Genomic DNA, 15,761 nt, shown 5'->3' on the forward strand with positions numbered 1-15,761 from the left:
TGCAGATGACACAAAATTGGGTGGGATAGCTAATACCCTGGAAGACAGAAACAAACTTCAAAGTGATCTTGATAGGCTGGAGTGCTGGGCTGAAAACAACAGAATGAAATTTAATAGGGATAAATGCCAAGTTCTACATTTAGGGAATAGAAACCAAAGGCACAGTTACAAGATGGGGGACACTTGGCTCAGCAATACTACAAACGAGAAAGATCTTGGAATTGTTGTAGATCGCAAGCTGAATATGAGCCAACAGTGTGATATGGCTGCAAGAAAGGCAAATGCTATTTTGGGCTGCATTAATAGAAGTATAGCTTCCAAATCACGTGAGGTCCTGGTTCCTCTCTATTCGGCCCTGGTTAGGCCTCATCTGGAGTATTGCGTCCAGTTCTGGGCTCCACAATTCAAGAAGGACGCAGACAAGCTGGAGCGTGTTCAGAAGAGGGCAACCAGGATGATCAGAGGTCTAGAAACAAAGCCCTACGAAGAGAGACTGAAAGAACTGGGCATGTTTAGCCTAGAGAAGAGAAGATTAAGGAGAGACATGATAGCAGTCTTCAAATACTTAAAAGGTTGTCACACAGAGGAGGGCCAGGATCTCTTCTCGATCCTCCCAGAGTGCAGGACACGGAATAATGGGCTCAAGTTAAAGGAAGCCAGATTACGGCTGGACATCAGGAAAAACTTCCTGACTGTTAGAGCGGTGCGACGGTGGAATCAGCTACCTAGGGAGGTTGTGGGCTCTCCCACACTAGAGGCCTTCAAGAGGCAGCTGGACAACCCTCTGTCAGGGATGCTTTAGGGTGGATTCCTGCATTGAGCAGGGGGTTGGACTCGATGGCCTTGTAGGCCCCTTCCAACTCTGCTATTCTATGATTCTATGATTCTATGATTGAACCAAGAAAAACAAAGAAGAGCAGAGTAAGAAGAACATCAGAAGAGCCCTGATGGACCAAGGTGCTTCCATCTAGCTTAGCTTCCCGCCTTTGCTTGCGGTCTGCCAATAATCTGTGCTCAACTTTTGACACAGATAAATCCTTGCAAGCTAACACAAAATACCAGACATAGTGAGAACATTTATTAGTAGTGAATCGGGTTTCATCAATAAGCTTCTTAGCTATCACAACAAAAGTTTAATGGTTGTAACTCTCCAGAAATCGTAGCTGATGCCAATTAGCTATAGGCTCAATATTAAATTCAAAGAACTGTCAAAAGGTAAAGACAAGGGACTTGGGAGTTTCCTGGCATAAACCATCCTGGGCAATCAAAGACAAGCTGTCTAGAAAAAGACCTAAGTAAATCCACAAATGCAACCTTGAAATCTTCATTGGTACCTCCATGCTACATGGGTCATGGCACAGAAAAATCCAAGAGTCAGGATGTAGTGGGGCGGGGTGGGGTTGTGCGTGTGGAAAGTATAAGACTAAAATTCCAGGGTTTCTTGTATTAGATATCCAGGATCACCCTTCTCAAATAGCCCTGGTTTTGCCCAAATATTATAGGTGCACTTGAGGATTCAAGAGCATTCAATTACTGCATAGCACAGAATCTCACCCGCATTCTGCAAAATGCCTGAAACATCAAGCCCTACAGATACTTTCAGTATTCCCCAAAATTGGCTCCCCAGTACAACTCCTATTAGGGAACCAGATCAGGTGTGGGAAAATTTCAGGCTTGCAGGATCTATTTATTTTTTAATTATTTTTTTACTAGCACCCTGAGATCCCTGACCTGAAGCCTGCACTTCAAATTAGAGACATGTAATTTAAATTTAAATTTTCAGAGTTTGTTTTGAGTATGAGAACTGAATGGAGCCTACAGGTCTTGGACAGAAAGCACTGGTTAACTAGAGTAAATGTATTTGGGAAACAAAAAAAGAGGTGGGGGGGGCAGGAAAGTGGCTTTCTGCAGACTCCAGAAAGTGTGTCATTCACCCTTGCTATGCTAATGGCAGCCTTAAAGGGAATGCATGTCATTCCAGGACATTATAGAAAATTACAGAAAATCCACCCTGACACCCGGGGTAGAACAAAAACCAGGACAACTCTGGGGAAATTCTGACAGTTGGTCACTCTATAGTTACCCCCAGGTTTCCTTCATTTCAACAGTATCAATTAGGGCAGGGGGGAGTCATTTGTTGGTGCTATTATTACACAATTCAGAGTCAGAAATGCTTGCTGATGCAATGCCGATCCCCCAGATATCTACCTGTAGATCCAGACCTACCTTCACCACCTCTGTCTTAATTTAAGTCTGCTTGGGTGAGGAGTGGGAGGGACATGTCATCTAGGGTGACCATATTTGTTAAACCAAAAAAGAGGACACCTAGTGTGTGTGTGTGGAAGCATCTTTCTGAGTCCTGCAGAAAGTACGTTATTCCCCGGCCACCTTAAAGATCCCGATTGGAGTGGAGGAGGGGAAAGGATTTCATTCTGCACCACCACCATCCACTCCAATTGGGGCCTTTTCTATAATGTCCACGAATGACCCACTTTCCCCTTTAAGACCTCAATTGGAGCTCGGGGTGGGGGAATGCTGTGCCTCAAGAACGCATGTCATTCCCTCCTGCCATGCTAATGGCAGCCTTAAAGGGGAAGGTGTGTCATTCCAGGACATTATTGAAAATGATAGAAAATCCCCCCTGACACCATGGAAAGAACAAAAACCAGGACAAATCCGGGGAAATCCTGACAGTTGGTCACCCTATGTCATCATCATTTCCAGATGGTCAACATGAACCTAGCTTGTCAGTTAGCTCTGCCTCTGCCATTTGCCCAAAACTTATCAGAACAGAGCCAGAACGAAGCCCATCATGACTTGCCTCTGAGATTCACATATCAAATCAGCAAATGCCAAGTTCTACATTTAGGAAAATGCACAGTTACAAGATGGGGGATACTTGGCTCAGCAATACTACAAACGAGTATTGGAATTGTTGTAGATTGCAAGCTGAATATGAGCCAACAGTGCGATAGGGCTGCAAGAAAGGCCAATGCTATTTTGGGCTGCATTAATAGAAGTATAGCTTCCAAATCACGTGAGGTCCTGGTTCCTCTCTATTCGGCCCTGGTTAGGCCTCATCTAGAGTATTGCGTCCAGTTCTGGGCTCCACAATTCAAGAAGGAAGCAGACAAGCTGGAGCGTGTTCAGAGGAGGGCAACCAGGATGATCAGGGATCTGGAAACAAAGCCCTATGAAGAGAGACAAAGAACTGGGCATGTTTAGCCTGGAGAAGAGAAGATTGATAGCACTCTTCAAATACTTAAAAGGTTGTCCCACAGAGGAGGGCCAGGATCTCTTCTCGATCCTCCCAGAGTGCAGGACACGGAATAACGGGCTCAAGTTAAAGGAAGCCAGATACCAGCTGGACATCAGGAAAAACTCCCTGACTGTTAGAGCAGTACGACAATGGAATCAGTTACCTAGGGAGGTTGTGGGCTCTCCCACACTAGAGGCCTTCAAGAGGCAGCTGGACAAGCATCTTTCAGGGATGCTTTAGGTTGGATTCCTGCATTGAGCAGGGGGTTGGACTCGATGGCCTTGTAGGCCCCTTCCAACTCTGCTATTCTATGCTATGATTCTATGAAATTTCAAATGGCAGCAGCATTGGTGAAACATATTCCTGGAAGTAGCCTTCTTAAACTGAAAGCAAAGGAAAGAACATGAGCATCCTTCCCAAATCCCCTCTTGTGGAAACTTACAACAGATCAGCAGAGAACTTTGATGGGGTTAAACTACGAAAGTCACGTGTCACTGTATCCTCAAAACTGCCAAGTGGTAAATTCCCACCAACAATGAGGTCTCCTGGCCTGTAATAGTCTCCGGTCAATGCATATGTCCTCATCATCGGGCAAGTGGTCCTCAGCAGCATCTGAGTGGTCTCAGGCCGGATCCAAAGCAGCATCATTAGCAAAGTCATCTGCAGTGTAGACAAGACCTCCCCTTCTAAGTCAGACACAAATGAGCCTGCAAGTGAGCTAACTTTACAGACTCCAGCAGGGAAATTAGCCAGAAATGACCAGATGCCAGGTGATTAGATGCCACCCCAGCTCTTCAGCTCAGGGTGTATTTATTTTGAGCGTGTTTTCTCTGGGATGTAATGGTTATTGATCCATTCGGTGAAAATCCACATGAATTACTGTAATTTTGATAATTCCAGTCTACAAGAAGAGCTGTATCCCTAGAGTGCTGGGCTCCGTTTGTGCTTTAGAGGGAGGAAAACAGGTTTGCATCATTCTTTGCTTGTCTGCGGGCCAGTTGAACTGTGCTTTTAGTTGTCAAGTTCTGCCCTTTGACCTGTGTCAATCTGCACACCTAAATCCAAGAATGACTCCAGGTTTGGGGCAATGCTCATTAACCCAGTCTGGATAAAATGACTGGTCTTCCTGCAATTATAATGGCTTGCCAGGGGTGCAAGACCCATTAGGATGGCCTGCTCCAAAAGGACGATGGAATATGAGGAATTCCTGAAAGCATTAAGGGAGTTTTGTTTTGGTATGGCAGGCATGCTTGCCAATGCCCTAGGGGGATTCTACACGTCGTACTGAGGGCGCTTCCATACGCCCCCAGTGCGACCCCAAAGCGATCGTGTAGCTTGCCTGGAGAAGAGACAAGGAAGAGGCGTCCTTGCCACCGCTGCCACCCACCTACCTCCTCGCCGGCTGGGTCGGAGAGCACGGCTCCTTCTTCCGCCGAGCTCTCCGACCCAGCCGGCGAGGAAGTAGGTGGGTGGCGGCGGCGGCAGCAAGGACGCCTCTTCCTCGTCTCTTCTCCAGGAAAGCTACACGATCGCTTTGGGGTCGCACTGGGGGCGCATGGAAGCGCCCTCAGTACGACGTGTGGAATCCCCCCTAGTCTCATTGTGGAATAGAGACACATGTGGCATGAGTATCAACTTAAATGCAACTGAGCCCAGGAGGAATCACGTTATCACAGCTACCATGGAAGCCTACTTCTTAGCTACCATTTCACCCTTAAGTATGTGGATTTGACTCTAGCTGTCAGGTTCTGCCCTTGGGCCTCTGCAAAGCTGAGGACCCAAACCCAAAATTGTCATAGTCTTTGGTGGAGATAGCCTCTTCAGAGGAAGAGCTAGAGCTTCCAGATTGAAATCACAGTGAGAAGCAGTTCATTCCCAGACCAGGAGATGGAACAGGAGGAGCCTTTGCCTTTGGTGGTGATGTCGGTGGGTTCATTCAGGAGAAGAGTTCTACCTCTAGGTGGACACTGGGGGACCACCTGGACCCTGAGAGTGGCAGTGTCAAGAGACAAGCCAGAGCTATTGCTGTGTGATAGCCCTCACAGCTCCTTACGAGGAGGTCTTCTGATGTTTTGCAGCTGAGTCCTGGGTGGAGCTATGGAAGTCTCAGGCCACAGCTAGACCTAAGGTTTATCCTGGGACCATCCAGGGTTCGCCCCTGCCTGAGCACTGGATCCCCTGTGTGTCACCTAGATGAACAGGTTTGACCCCTGGACAATCCAGGGATAAACCTTAGGTCTAGCTACGGCCTCAGTCCTCAGCAGAAAGAGCTGCTTGGCCTTGCTATGGCATTAATTTGAAGATGGAAGGGTTAGAGGAATGTCTCTACAACAGAATGAGAGGACAGAGTGCCTGGGACCAGCAAAAGCTATATGGCACTTTAATCATTTACCGATAAATTGCGAACTGACAACTAGCCCTGATGGTTGTGTGCTATCTCTGGTATTCGAGGCAGTAAGCCTGTGTGCACCAGTTGCTGGGGAACATGGGCGGGAGGGTGCTGTTGCACCATGTCCTGCTTTCTTGGTCCTTGGCCAATGTCTAGTAGGCCACTGTGTGATCAGATTGCTGGACTAGATGGACCCTTGGTCTGATCCAGCATGGCACTTATGACAAGGAAGAGTGTGAATAGGTACTGTAGAATCTTGACTTACACAATTCACTTGCACAATTACTAGGGGCCCCAGAACAGGAGGATGTTGCCTGAGTGCTCCTGACCAAGCTCTTTATTTTATATCAGTTTTTTTCCCCCCTTTTAATTTTGGCGATTGTAGAACATGTCTTCTTCTTGTTTGTTCGTTTGTGTGGAGAGACATTTTTCTCCCTCTCCCATAATACTAGAACCCAATGGGGTCATCCCATAGACCTGAATGGTGGGAAATTCAGGGTAGATGAAAGGAAGGACTTTTATTTATTTATTTATTTATTTATTTATTACATTTTTAATTGAATATATCCCCTCTAAGCATGCTCTGTTCACTTCTATTGAGACAGCACCATCTAATGGCAGAAGATTCCTTTTTTTTTCAGTTGTTGCCACTTTAAAAGTGGTTCTTTTCATGATGGGATTTCCAATGGATGCCATGGGAGATGTCCTGGTCATTTACGGCGTCATTTAAAAGACTTACAAACTTTCATGAGTGGCCAATCATGAGTGTAAAATAAATCACTCATTGAGAGGAGCCCTGTATCTCTTTTTTGCACTCAGAGTCTTTGGGCTGTAAGGTACCCTCAATTGATCACTTAGACCAATCTGAAAGCCATAAAAATATTATGGCTTTCCATACCTTTAAGCTAACAAACAAAACACTATTCCACCCAGGCAGTAGAAAAATATTCAGGAACACAGAACTTGACTAGAAGTTTTTAATTTTAAAATAAAACAATACATCCTGTAAGAATGACTAGCATAGTGAATTGTAACTGATTGGCTGAAAAATGAATTAGCAAGATTTTTTATTTTTATTTTTTAAAAAAGCAACAACAATATATTGTACTCAAAGTTTCTTTCTCTTTATTAGGTGATCTTTACAGTTCAGATTGGGCCTCAGCACAATAATGTAGCATTTGGGGAAGAAGATGCAGCCCAGGAGACCAGCACCAGAGGCCAAGATGGAGAAGACCTCCACAGCCACCATGGACTTCCCCTTGGTGCTCAGGTAGGTTGGCACAAAGGAGACCCAAACGCTGCAAAACACCAACATGCTGAAGGTGATGAACTTGGCTTCATTGAAGCTGTCAGGCAATTTCCTTGCTAGGAAAGCTACCAAGAAGCTGGTGAGAGACAGGAAGGCCATGTAACCCAGGACAGTGTAAAACATGGTGACCGATCCTTCATTACATTCCACTATGATCTGTCCAGCCAGGGAATGGAAGTCCAAGTTTGGGAATGGAGGAGAGGTTACCAGCCAGCCAGAACAGACTATTGCTTGGATGAGGGGACAGACCAGGACAATGGAGTTTGTCAGTTGTCTTCCCAAGAGTTTTCGTACCATGTTTCCTGGCTTGGTGGCCATGAAGGCCAGAACCACTGTCACAGTTTTTGCCAATACAGAAGAAACAGCAACAGAGAAGGTGATACCAAAAGCAGTTTGTCGCAGAAGACAGGTGACCTTTTTGGGTTGACCGATGAATAAGAAAGAGCAGAGGAAGCAGAGCAGGAGGGAGATGAGGAGGATGTAGCTGAGGTCTCGGTTGTTGGCTTTGACGATTGGTGTGTCACAGTGTTTAATGAAGGTTGCAAGTACTAGAGATGTGATCAGAGAGAGGAAAACAACCAGAGAAGCTAAAATCGACCCCAATGTCTCTTGATAGGAAAGGAAGTGGATCTTTTTAGAGATACAATGGTCTTGGTTCCTGTTTGGGTGTTGATCTTCTGGGCACAGGTCACACTGATCTGCATCTGGAAGGTACCATAAGTATCATAAATATGTGACACAAATGATTTTTTCTGTGGGCGCCTGTTCTGTGGGTGCTAAAGAAAAATTCATTCTTTAGCTTATCCTTGCACCTCAGGAGATAACTTCACTTTTATTATTTTCTCATTCATAAGGCCAGAGTCAGAACAAGGTTTGAAATAATTCTTCAGCTGATGCCCCTTACCCCTGTACCAGACTCATGTTCAGTATTCTGCAAAGAAGAAAAACTCAAATTCTGTCATTAGAAATGAAAATTGGGGAAGTGTATGAACTGAAACCCCATCAATCACCTGCAGTGCCTTCCCAGTGAGCAAACAAATGAAGAGATTACTCCCTGTCATTTCCTCAGATTTCTAAATTGCAGAAAACATTATAGGGTTGGAGAAGCAATCTGTTTGTAACACGAGGTATGATGCTCCAATTGTTACAAGGATGACCAACCAGGTGCCAGGATCAGCTTTTGCCTATTGGTGACATCATCAGCAAAGTTGGGAACACACTCTTTCAAAGATGGAAGAATATGGAAGAATGCCCAACGGATTCTGCACTTGGGAATTTTATTAATTTACTGGCATTTATTATTATTATCACTATTTAAGTAGAAGATTTCTTCAGGCTACTGTGAACATTTTGCAAACAAGTAAAAAAACACCCAAGGCTTTCCACCCAAAATGGAATTGATAGAAAAATATTAGTGCTGTGCTGAGAATTTCATTCCATTTTTGGCATTTTGTGTGTGCGAGGAGGAATGAAAACTCAGGCAAAGCAGGCTGGGAGAGGTGAACATTTCAGAGAATTTTCTCCTTGTGGACGGGGACAGGGTTTCCACATACCTGTTTTTGAGTGTAGCTGGTTGCTGATGGGGGTCTTGTTTCTTCCTTTTAAATTTTTTTTAAAACACACCTGGCATTTTCAGGAGCCCGGGAGTTCTTCCTGGATGCTTACTGGAGAAGACGAGGTCACAAGGTCTCCAAAAGGCATTCACTAAGAACTATTGGGCCCCTCCAAATACCAAGGGAAGAAGGTGGGTTTAAAAAAAACAAACCTAAAAAATAGGAAGAAGGCCCCCTTAGCAACCAGCTACACTAAAAAAAAGATATGTGGAAACCCTTTCCCCCTCCCCAAGGAGAAAAATTCTCTGAATTTCTCCCCTCCCTGTGAAAGAAGCAGAAAAAAAAACATGCCTCTTTTGCAGAAAGAGAGAGAGAGTTCCTGAAAATAGGGGGACAGGATTTGGCCCAGCATTAAAAAAAAAAAAGTATTCTTTGGGGAAATAACAGTCTCTTCTCTTTGTCTATGATCTTCCCCTTCTCTCAGTTACCTAGAGAGGTTGTGGGCTCTCCCACACTAGAGGCCTTCAAGAGGCAGCTGGACAAGCATCTGTCAGGGATGCTTTAGGGTGGATTCCTGCATTGGGCAGGGGGGTGGACTTGATGGCCTTATAGGCCCCTTCCATAGAATCAAAGAATTCTATGATTCTTTGAGACTGAAACAACTGGGCATGTTTAGCGTGGAGAAGATTGAGGGGAGACATGATTGCACTCTTCAAATACTTGAAAGGTTGTCCCACAGAGGAGGGCCAGGATCTCTTCTCGATCCTCCCAGAGTGCAGGACACGGAATAACAGGCTCAAGTTACAGGAAGCCAGATTCCGGCTGGACATCAGGAAAAACTTCCTGACTGTTAGAGCAGTACGACAACGGAACCAGTGACCTAGGAAGGTTGTGGGCTCTCCCACACTAGAGGCCTTCAAGAGGCAGCTGGACAAGCATCTGTCAGGGATGCTTTAGGGTGGATTCCTGCATTGAGCAGGGGGTTGGACTCGATGGCCTTGTAGGCCCCTTCCAACTCTCTATGATTCTATGATTCAATTGACTCCAGTATGCTCTGCACTTTTCTATGGTTCTCAACTTTGAGGTACCTGTCTGGTTAGAAATTGTCCCTTCTGGACAACGATCACATCTGTAGCAACAAAGTGGATTTCCCTCTGGAACTTTTCTCTGCTGCCCCGGAGAGCACCTTTTCACACACCTTCCAAATGGTGCCTTCTAAACGGAAAGAGTTGAACACCAGTTGAGGATTTCCAGATTACCGAAATTGCACTAAACAGGAAGCAGAGTTACTCAATGGCATTCCCCATTACAGATATTGCGAAGATACCTTCAAATTACTTAGAATAGGGTGACCAACTGTCAGGATTTCCCCGGATTTGTCCTGGTTTTTGTTCTTTCCATGGTGTCAGGGGGGATTTTCAATAATTTTCAATAATGTCCTGGAATGACACACCTTCCTCTTTAAGGCTGCCATTAGCATGGCAGGAGGGAGTGACATGCTTTCTTGAGGCACATCATTCCCCCACCCCGAGCTCCAATTGAGGTCTTAAAGGGGAAAGTGGGTCATTCCTGGACATTATAGAAAAGGCCCCAATTGGAGTGGATGGTGGTGGTGCAGAATGAAATCCTTTCCCCTCCTCCACTCCAATCGGGTTCTTTAAGGTGGCGGGGGAATAACGTACTTTCTGCAGGACTCAGAAAGCTGCTTCCACACACACACACACACTAGGTGTCCTCTTTTTTGGTTTCCCAAATATGGTCACCCTAACTTAGAACCATTATAATTAAAGCTCAAAACATATATATTCTGAGACAGAAACTGAAAATTTGGAAATTGCAGTTCAACCAGTCCAGTATTGTCTGCATTGACAGGCAGCACCAACTTTAAAAGTTCTTGAGATCCTGGAGACCAAATCTGTTGCATTAGCACACAAAGATGGTTCTTTACCACCAGACAATAACCCATCCTTATAATCAATAGGCTTTTGGTCTCATCTACAAAGATAACTTCTGTTCTCAAAGGACAGATCTGCAATATGCTTTAATACCCCCATGAGCCCAGAACATTCGTTTTAACCCCACCTCTGTAGCCCACACAATTGTATCAGACTGAATGGTGAAGTCTTGGCCAGGGGGCGCCCCTGGGTCTATCCATCCAACTTTCACAGGATCGAAAGTCCCATTTGGGAAGAAAATCCAGTTTGCAATATTATATCTCTCGCTCTTTTTATAAAAAGAGACTTCATCTCCAGCACTGTTGTTAAATCGGACGTTCCTCAAAGATGCAAGAATCTGAAATGGAAGAGAGACTAAGAACATACCCATGTGTTGAAGTTCTGGTGCCTTCTAACATACTCTGACTGCCATTAAGTTAATAGACAATTTTTCATCTAGTTTAATACTTAAGCTCCATATTCATTGAATACTATATGCTTGAATTTGCTCCCAGTGGTTTCTGGGGGAGGGGGCGCTGTTGTCCACTTGCTGCAATGGACTCTCAGATCTTTTAGTTGGATCTAGAGGGAGATTTCTCATAGAAGCAAGGAGACCAACATCTGAGGGTCTTCAGCTGTCTTACAAGAAGGTACATGGGTGCAGGGACAACCCATCTTCTTCATAGACTAGAACAATGTGTTTCGGGGTGGGGACTTGCCTGATCCCACACTCTTCTATATCTACACTTGTAAATATGTAATTATAAGTCTCTTCTACCACTTACTTATTAATGCTCTTTAAGAGAAATGATTGTCATGAAAGAATATTCTTGATGTTTTCAGGAAGGGAGTCTGAGGAACTGAGGCAAATGGTGGTCACAAAATATGTAGTTCTCAACCTTATTGACAAACTGAAAGCTAATAAATCACTGGAACCAGATAGCATCGATCCTAAAGAATTCAAATGTGAAATTGCTAATATTCTAACAAAACTATGTAACATATCCCTAAGATCAGCCTATCTTGTTTCAGAGGCCTGGAGAACTGGCATTGTAAGGCCATTTTTTAACAAAGGGGGAGTGGGGATCCGGACAATTTCAGACCAGTTAGCTTAATAACTTTCCCAAGTAAAATGGTTGAAAGCATTATTAAATATAATATTAGTAGGCATATAGAAGGACAAGCGCTTCTGGGGGAAAAAACCAATCAACATGGCTTCTGCAAAGGTAACACATGTCTCACTAACATTTTAGAGTTCTTTGCAAGCGTCAATAAACATATGGACAGGGTGATGCAGTAGACACTATTTATTTGGAATTACAAAGGCTTTTGAGAAAGTCCCTCACCAAAGTCTCTTGAGCAAAGTTAGCAGTCATGGAGTAAGAGGAGAGGTCCTCTTATGGATCAGTAAATGGTTAAAGAACAGAAAGCAGAGAGTAGGAATAAATGGTACATTCTCCTAATGTAGGGATGCAAATAGTGGGGTCCAACAGGGATATGCGTTGGGACCAATGCTCTTTAACTTGTTCATAAATGATCTGGAATTAGGAGTGAGCAGTGAAGTGGCCAAGTTTGCTGATAACTCCAAACTATCTGAGATGGTTAAAGCAAAAAGAGATTGTGAAGAGTTCCAAAACTGTCTCTCCAAACTGGAAGAAAAGGCATCAAAACAGCAAATGCAGTTCAATAAAAGCAAGTGTAAGGCGAAGCATGTTGTGACAAAAAAATCCCAACTTCATGTATACATTGATGGGATCTCAGCTATTTTTCACTGACCAGGTAAGTGATCTTGAGGTTGTGGTGGACAGCTTGATGAAAATGTCAACACTGTGTATGGTGGCAGTAAAAAAGGCAAATTCCATGCAATACATAATTTGCAAAGGAATCAAAAATAAAAATACCAAGATCATACCACCCCTGTACAAACCTATGGTGCAAATACACTTGGAAGACTGTGCACAGTTCTGGCCACGACACCTGAAAAGGACATTGTAGATGTGGGAAAAGTGCAGAAAAGGTCTACTAAAATAAACAAGGGGCTGAAACAACTCTCCTGTGAGGGAAGGTCACATCATCTGGAAATATTTAGCATGGGACGGACAGCGGGGAGGTGGGTGAGAGGGGCATGATAGAGGGTTATAAAATCACGCATGGTGTGGAGCAAGTTGATAAGGAGACATTTTTCTCCTTCTCCAGTAATCTAGAACCCAATGGGACACCACATGAAGCTGATTGATGGTGGGGTTCAGGAGAGTTAAAAGAGAAGGACTTCTTCACAGAGCGCATAGTTAAACCATGAAATTCATTCCCGTCAGTTATAAGTTAGCCACAAATTCCGATGGCTTTAAAAGACGATTAGACAAATTCCTAGAGGATGATCAGGGGTCTGGAAAGAGACTGAAAGAACTGGGCCTGTTTAGCCTGGAGAAGAGAAGATGGAGGAGAGACATGATAGCACTCTTCAAATACTTAAAAGGTTGTCACACAGAGGAGGGCCAGGATCTCTTCTCGATCCTCCCAGAGTGCAGGACACGGAATAACAGGCTCAAGTTAAAGGAAGCCAGATTCCAGCTGGACATCAGGGAAAACTTCCTGACTGTTAGAGCAGTACGACAATGGAATCAGTTACCTAGGGAGGTTGTGGGCTCTCCCACACTAGAGGCCTTCAAGAGGCAGCTGGAGAACCATCTGTCAGGGATGCTTTAGGGTAGATTCTTGCATTGAGCAGGGGGTTGGACTCGATGGCCTTGTAGGCCCCTTCCAACTCTGCTATTCTATGATTCTGTGATTCTATGATTCTATGAATTCTATGATTCTATGAATGGATACTAATCCAGATGGATTATATGCTTCCTCAAGTATCAGAGGCAGTGCGCTTATGTACAGCAGTTGCTGGGGATCATGGTGGGGAGGGTGGTATTGCACTCATGTCCTGCTTGTGTCTTTAACACAGGCAGCTAGTTGGCCATTGTGTAAGAAGAATGCCAGACTAGATGGATCTTTCATCTGATCTAGCAGGGCTCTTCTTATATTCTTATGTTCTCCCAGGCTTACCCTTTGCTTCCAGGATCAGACCACTGAAAATATTCCAAGGTGCTGTCTATGTATTTCTAGATCTAAATTAGGACATTACCTGCCATGGATGAATATTCAGAAGTACCTCCTGTTTCCTTGTCATTGCATGTTTGGATCTAGATGAGGACGCAGCATGTAACGCATGCCCCACAGAACAGACAGCATTGTAGATGCTGTTGCTGTGACTGGTCATGCTCATTTCAAAAACAGAACCTGGCAGGTCCTCTAGGTTCTCCTTCCCAGTACAAATTCTTCCCCTTTGAGGACTTTGACCTGGTTTCAGAAACTTACAGAGAAATACCCATCCCCACCAGTAACGGAGAAAGACATCTCCTTGTGGTTGTAGTGGATCTAAAGCCCGAAGAAAATCTTTGAATTCTGGTGGATCCTTTCTGTGGAAACTGAAGTGCAAAGCACCATGGAACGGTTTTTCAGTTATCCTGCCCAAGTGGGATCTCTTCTCAGCAATTTCCCAATGGGATGTCAGGATCCAAACCTTCTTAAATGGAGTCTTGTTAATTTTTTCATAAGACTTCAACGTCTCTGCTACTTGTTGCATAACCATGGGGTCCCCCCAAACAATAATTACTTTGGACTGAGACCAAGAACAAGGATTAGAGCCAGACATTGCTTGTTGCAGGTCCAGCAGGGTCGTTGGCCTGATCATTTCTGTGAAGGCCACACAGATGTCCTTCTGCTTGAGCATCGGCGTCAGGGTCTGGATGAAATGTTCACCTCTGTCACTAGTATAGGAAATCAGCCCAATCCAGTTCCAGTGGAAATGCAGGAGCATCTGGACTAAACCCTCACACTGAGCAATTTCATTGGGATCAATCCGGTAGAAGGAAGGAAACACCCTGTTCTCTCCCTGAACAGGTTCCAACAAGCCATAGCCAAGCTGAAGGGAGGAATTTCCTGTTAGTCTCTTGCAGCAGAATTTTGGGGACTGTCACACTACACACTGGCATCGCAACCCCCTCTTCAAGGAGATTGGCCTGTCCATCTCAGTTTTCTTTCACTCTACAGGGCCCCCACATTTCTCCCCAGATGAATCCCCTTACCTGTGGGATCTTGTAGATGCCCATTAAGGATGCGATCTCCCTTGAGGATTTGGAGTCAAGACTCCCAATAATGGACAGCAGTTGATCTTTCCTGTCACACTTATAATTGGGAACCATTTGCCCCCGAGTGGAAAGCAGAGAGAGGCTGTTCAAGTGGATTCTTCTCATGATGCCACTGTGGTCATAGATGTGGAAGCCGAGTGTTGTGTTGGGAAGGAGGGCGGGATCCTTGTTGAGCTCCTTGATGGCAAACACGAAGGCCAGGATGTGCTGGTAGTACTTGAATATCATCCTGCAAGGAGAGTGACATTGGGAAGAAGGATGAGGATTCCAATGGAACTGCTGTGAATGAAGTCTCTCTCAATGAACCCTCTTTGTACAAAGAGAAACTTTTTGACCAAGACCATGGACACTTCCTCTCACATCAGTCCGTTGGTTTCTGTTCACCACTCCGCTGCAAAGATCATCTTCTTGGCTCGCCGCTCTGACCATGTTACTCCGCTTCTGAAATCTCTTCATTGGCTTCCAATTCACTTCAGAATCCAATATAAACTTCTCCTGTTAACCTTCAAAGCTTTTCACGGTCTAGCTCCTTCCTATCTCTCCTCTCTCATCTCACACTATTGCCCCGCTCGTGCTCTTCGCTGCTCTGATGCCATGTTTCTCGCCTGCCCAAGGGCCTCTACTTCCCTTGCTCGGCTCCGTCCGTTTTCTTCCGCTGCCCCTTACGCCTGGAACGCTCTTCCAGAACATTTGAGAACTACAAGTTCAACCGCAGCTTTTAAAGCTCAACTAAAAACTTTTCTTTTTCCTAAAGCTTTTAAAACTTGATGTTGTGCAGACTTTATACTGTTAGTTTTACCCTACCCCTGTGCCTGCTTACCCTACCCCGTGCCTGTTGGCATTCTCTTCCCCTCCTTATTGTTTTACTATGATTTTATTAGATTGTAAGCCTATGCGGCAGGGTCTTGCTATTTACTGTTTTACTCTGTACAGCACCATGTACATTGATGGTGCTATATAAATAAATAAATAAATAATAATAATAATAATAATAATAATAATAATAATAATAATAATAATAATAATCAAATTTAAATTGTTCTATGGACACTCAGAGACACAACACTTTGATAACTGCATTTCATAGGAACATCTGAGGAGCCCTGCTAGATAAGCAA

General features: G+C 44.5%; 1 protein-coding gene across 1 annotated transcript; it reads right to left on the reverse strand.

Moving 5' to 3' along the window:
• Positions 1–6,906: 6,906 nt before the first annotated feature.
• On the reverse strand, positions 6,907–14,871 carry LOC134413187 (vomeronasal type-2 receptor 26-like; the record flags this gene model as incomplete). The annotated part of the gene is made up of 3 exons (XM_063147316.1): positions 14,581–14,871; positions 9,599–9,725; positions 6,907–7,661 (listed from the first exon to the last, which is right to left on the reverse strand). Coding segments are annotated over exons 1-3 (1,173 nt in total), but the record flags the coding sequence as incomplete, so codon positions are not given.
• Positions 14,872–15,761: the final 890 nt, after the last annotated feature.

Source organism: Elgaria multicarinata, chromosome 23 (assembly GCF_023053635.1).
Source record: "Elgaria multicarinata webbii isolate HBS135686 ecotype San Diego chromosome 23, rElgMul1.1.pri, whole genome shotgun sequence".
NCBI classification, from domain to species: Eukaryota; Metazoa; Chordata; class Lepidosauria; order Squamata; family Anguidae; genus Elgaria; species Elgaria multicarinata.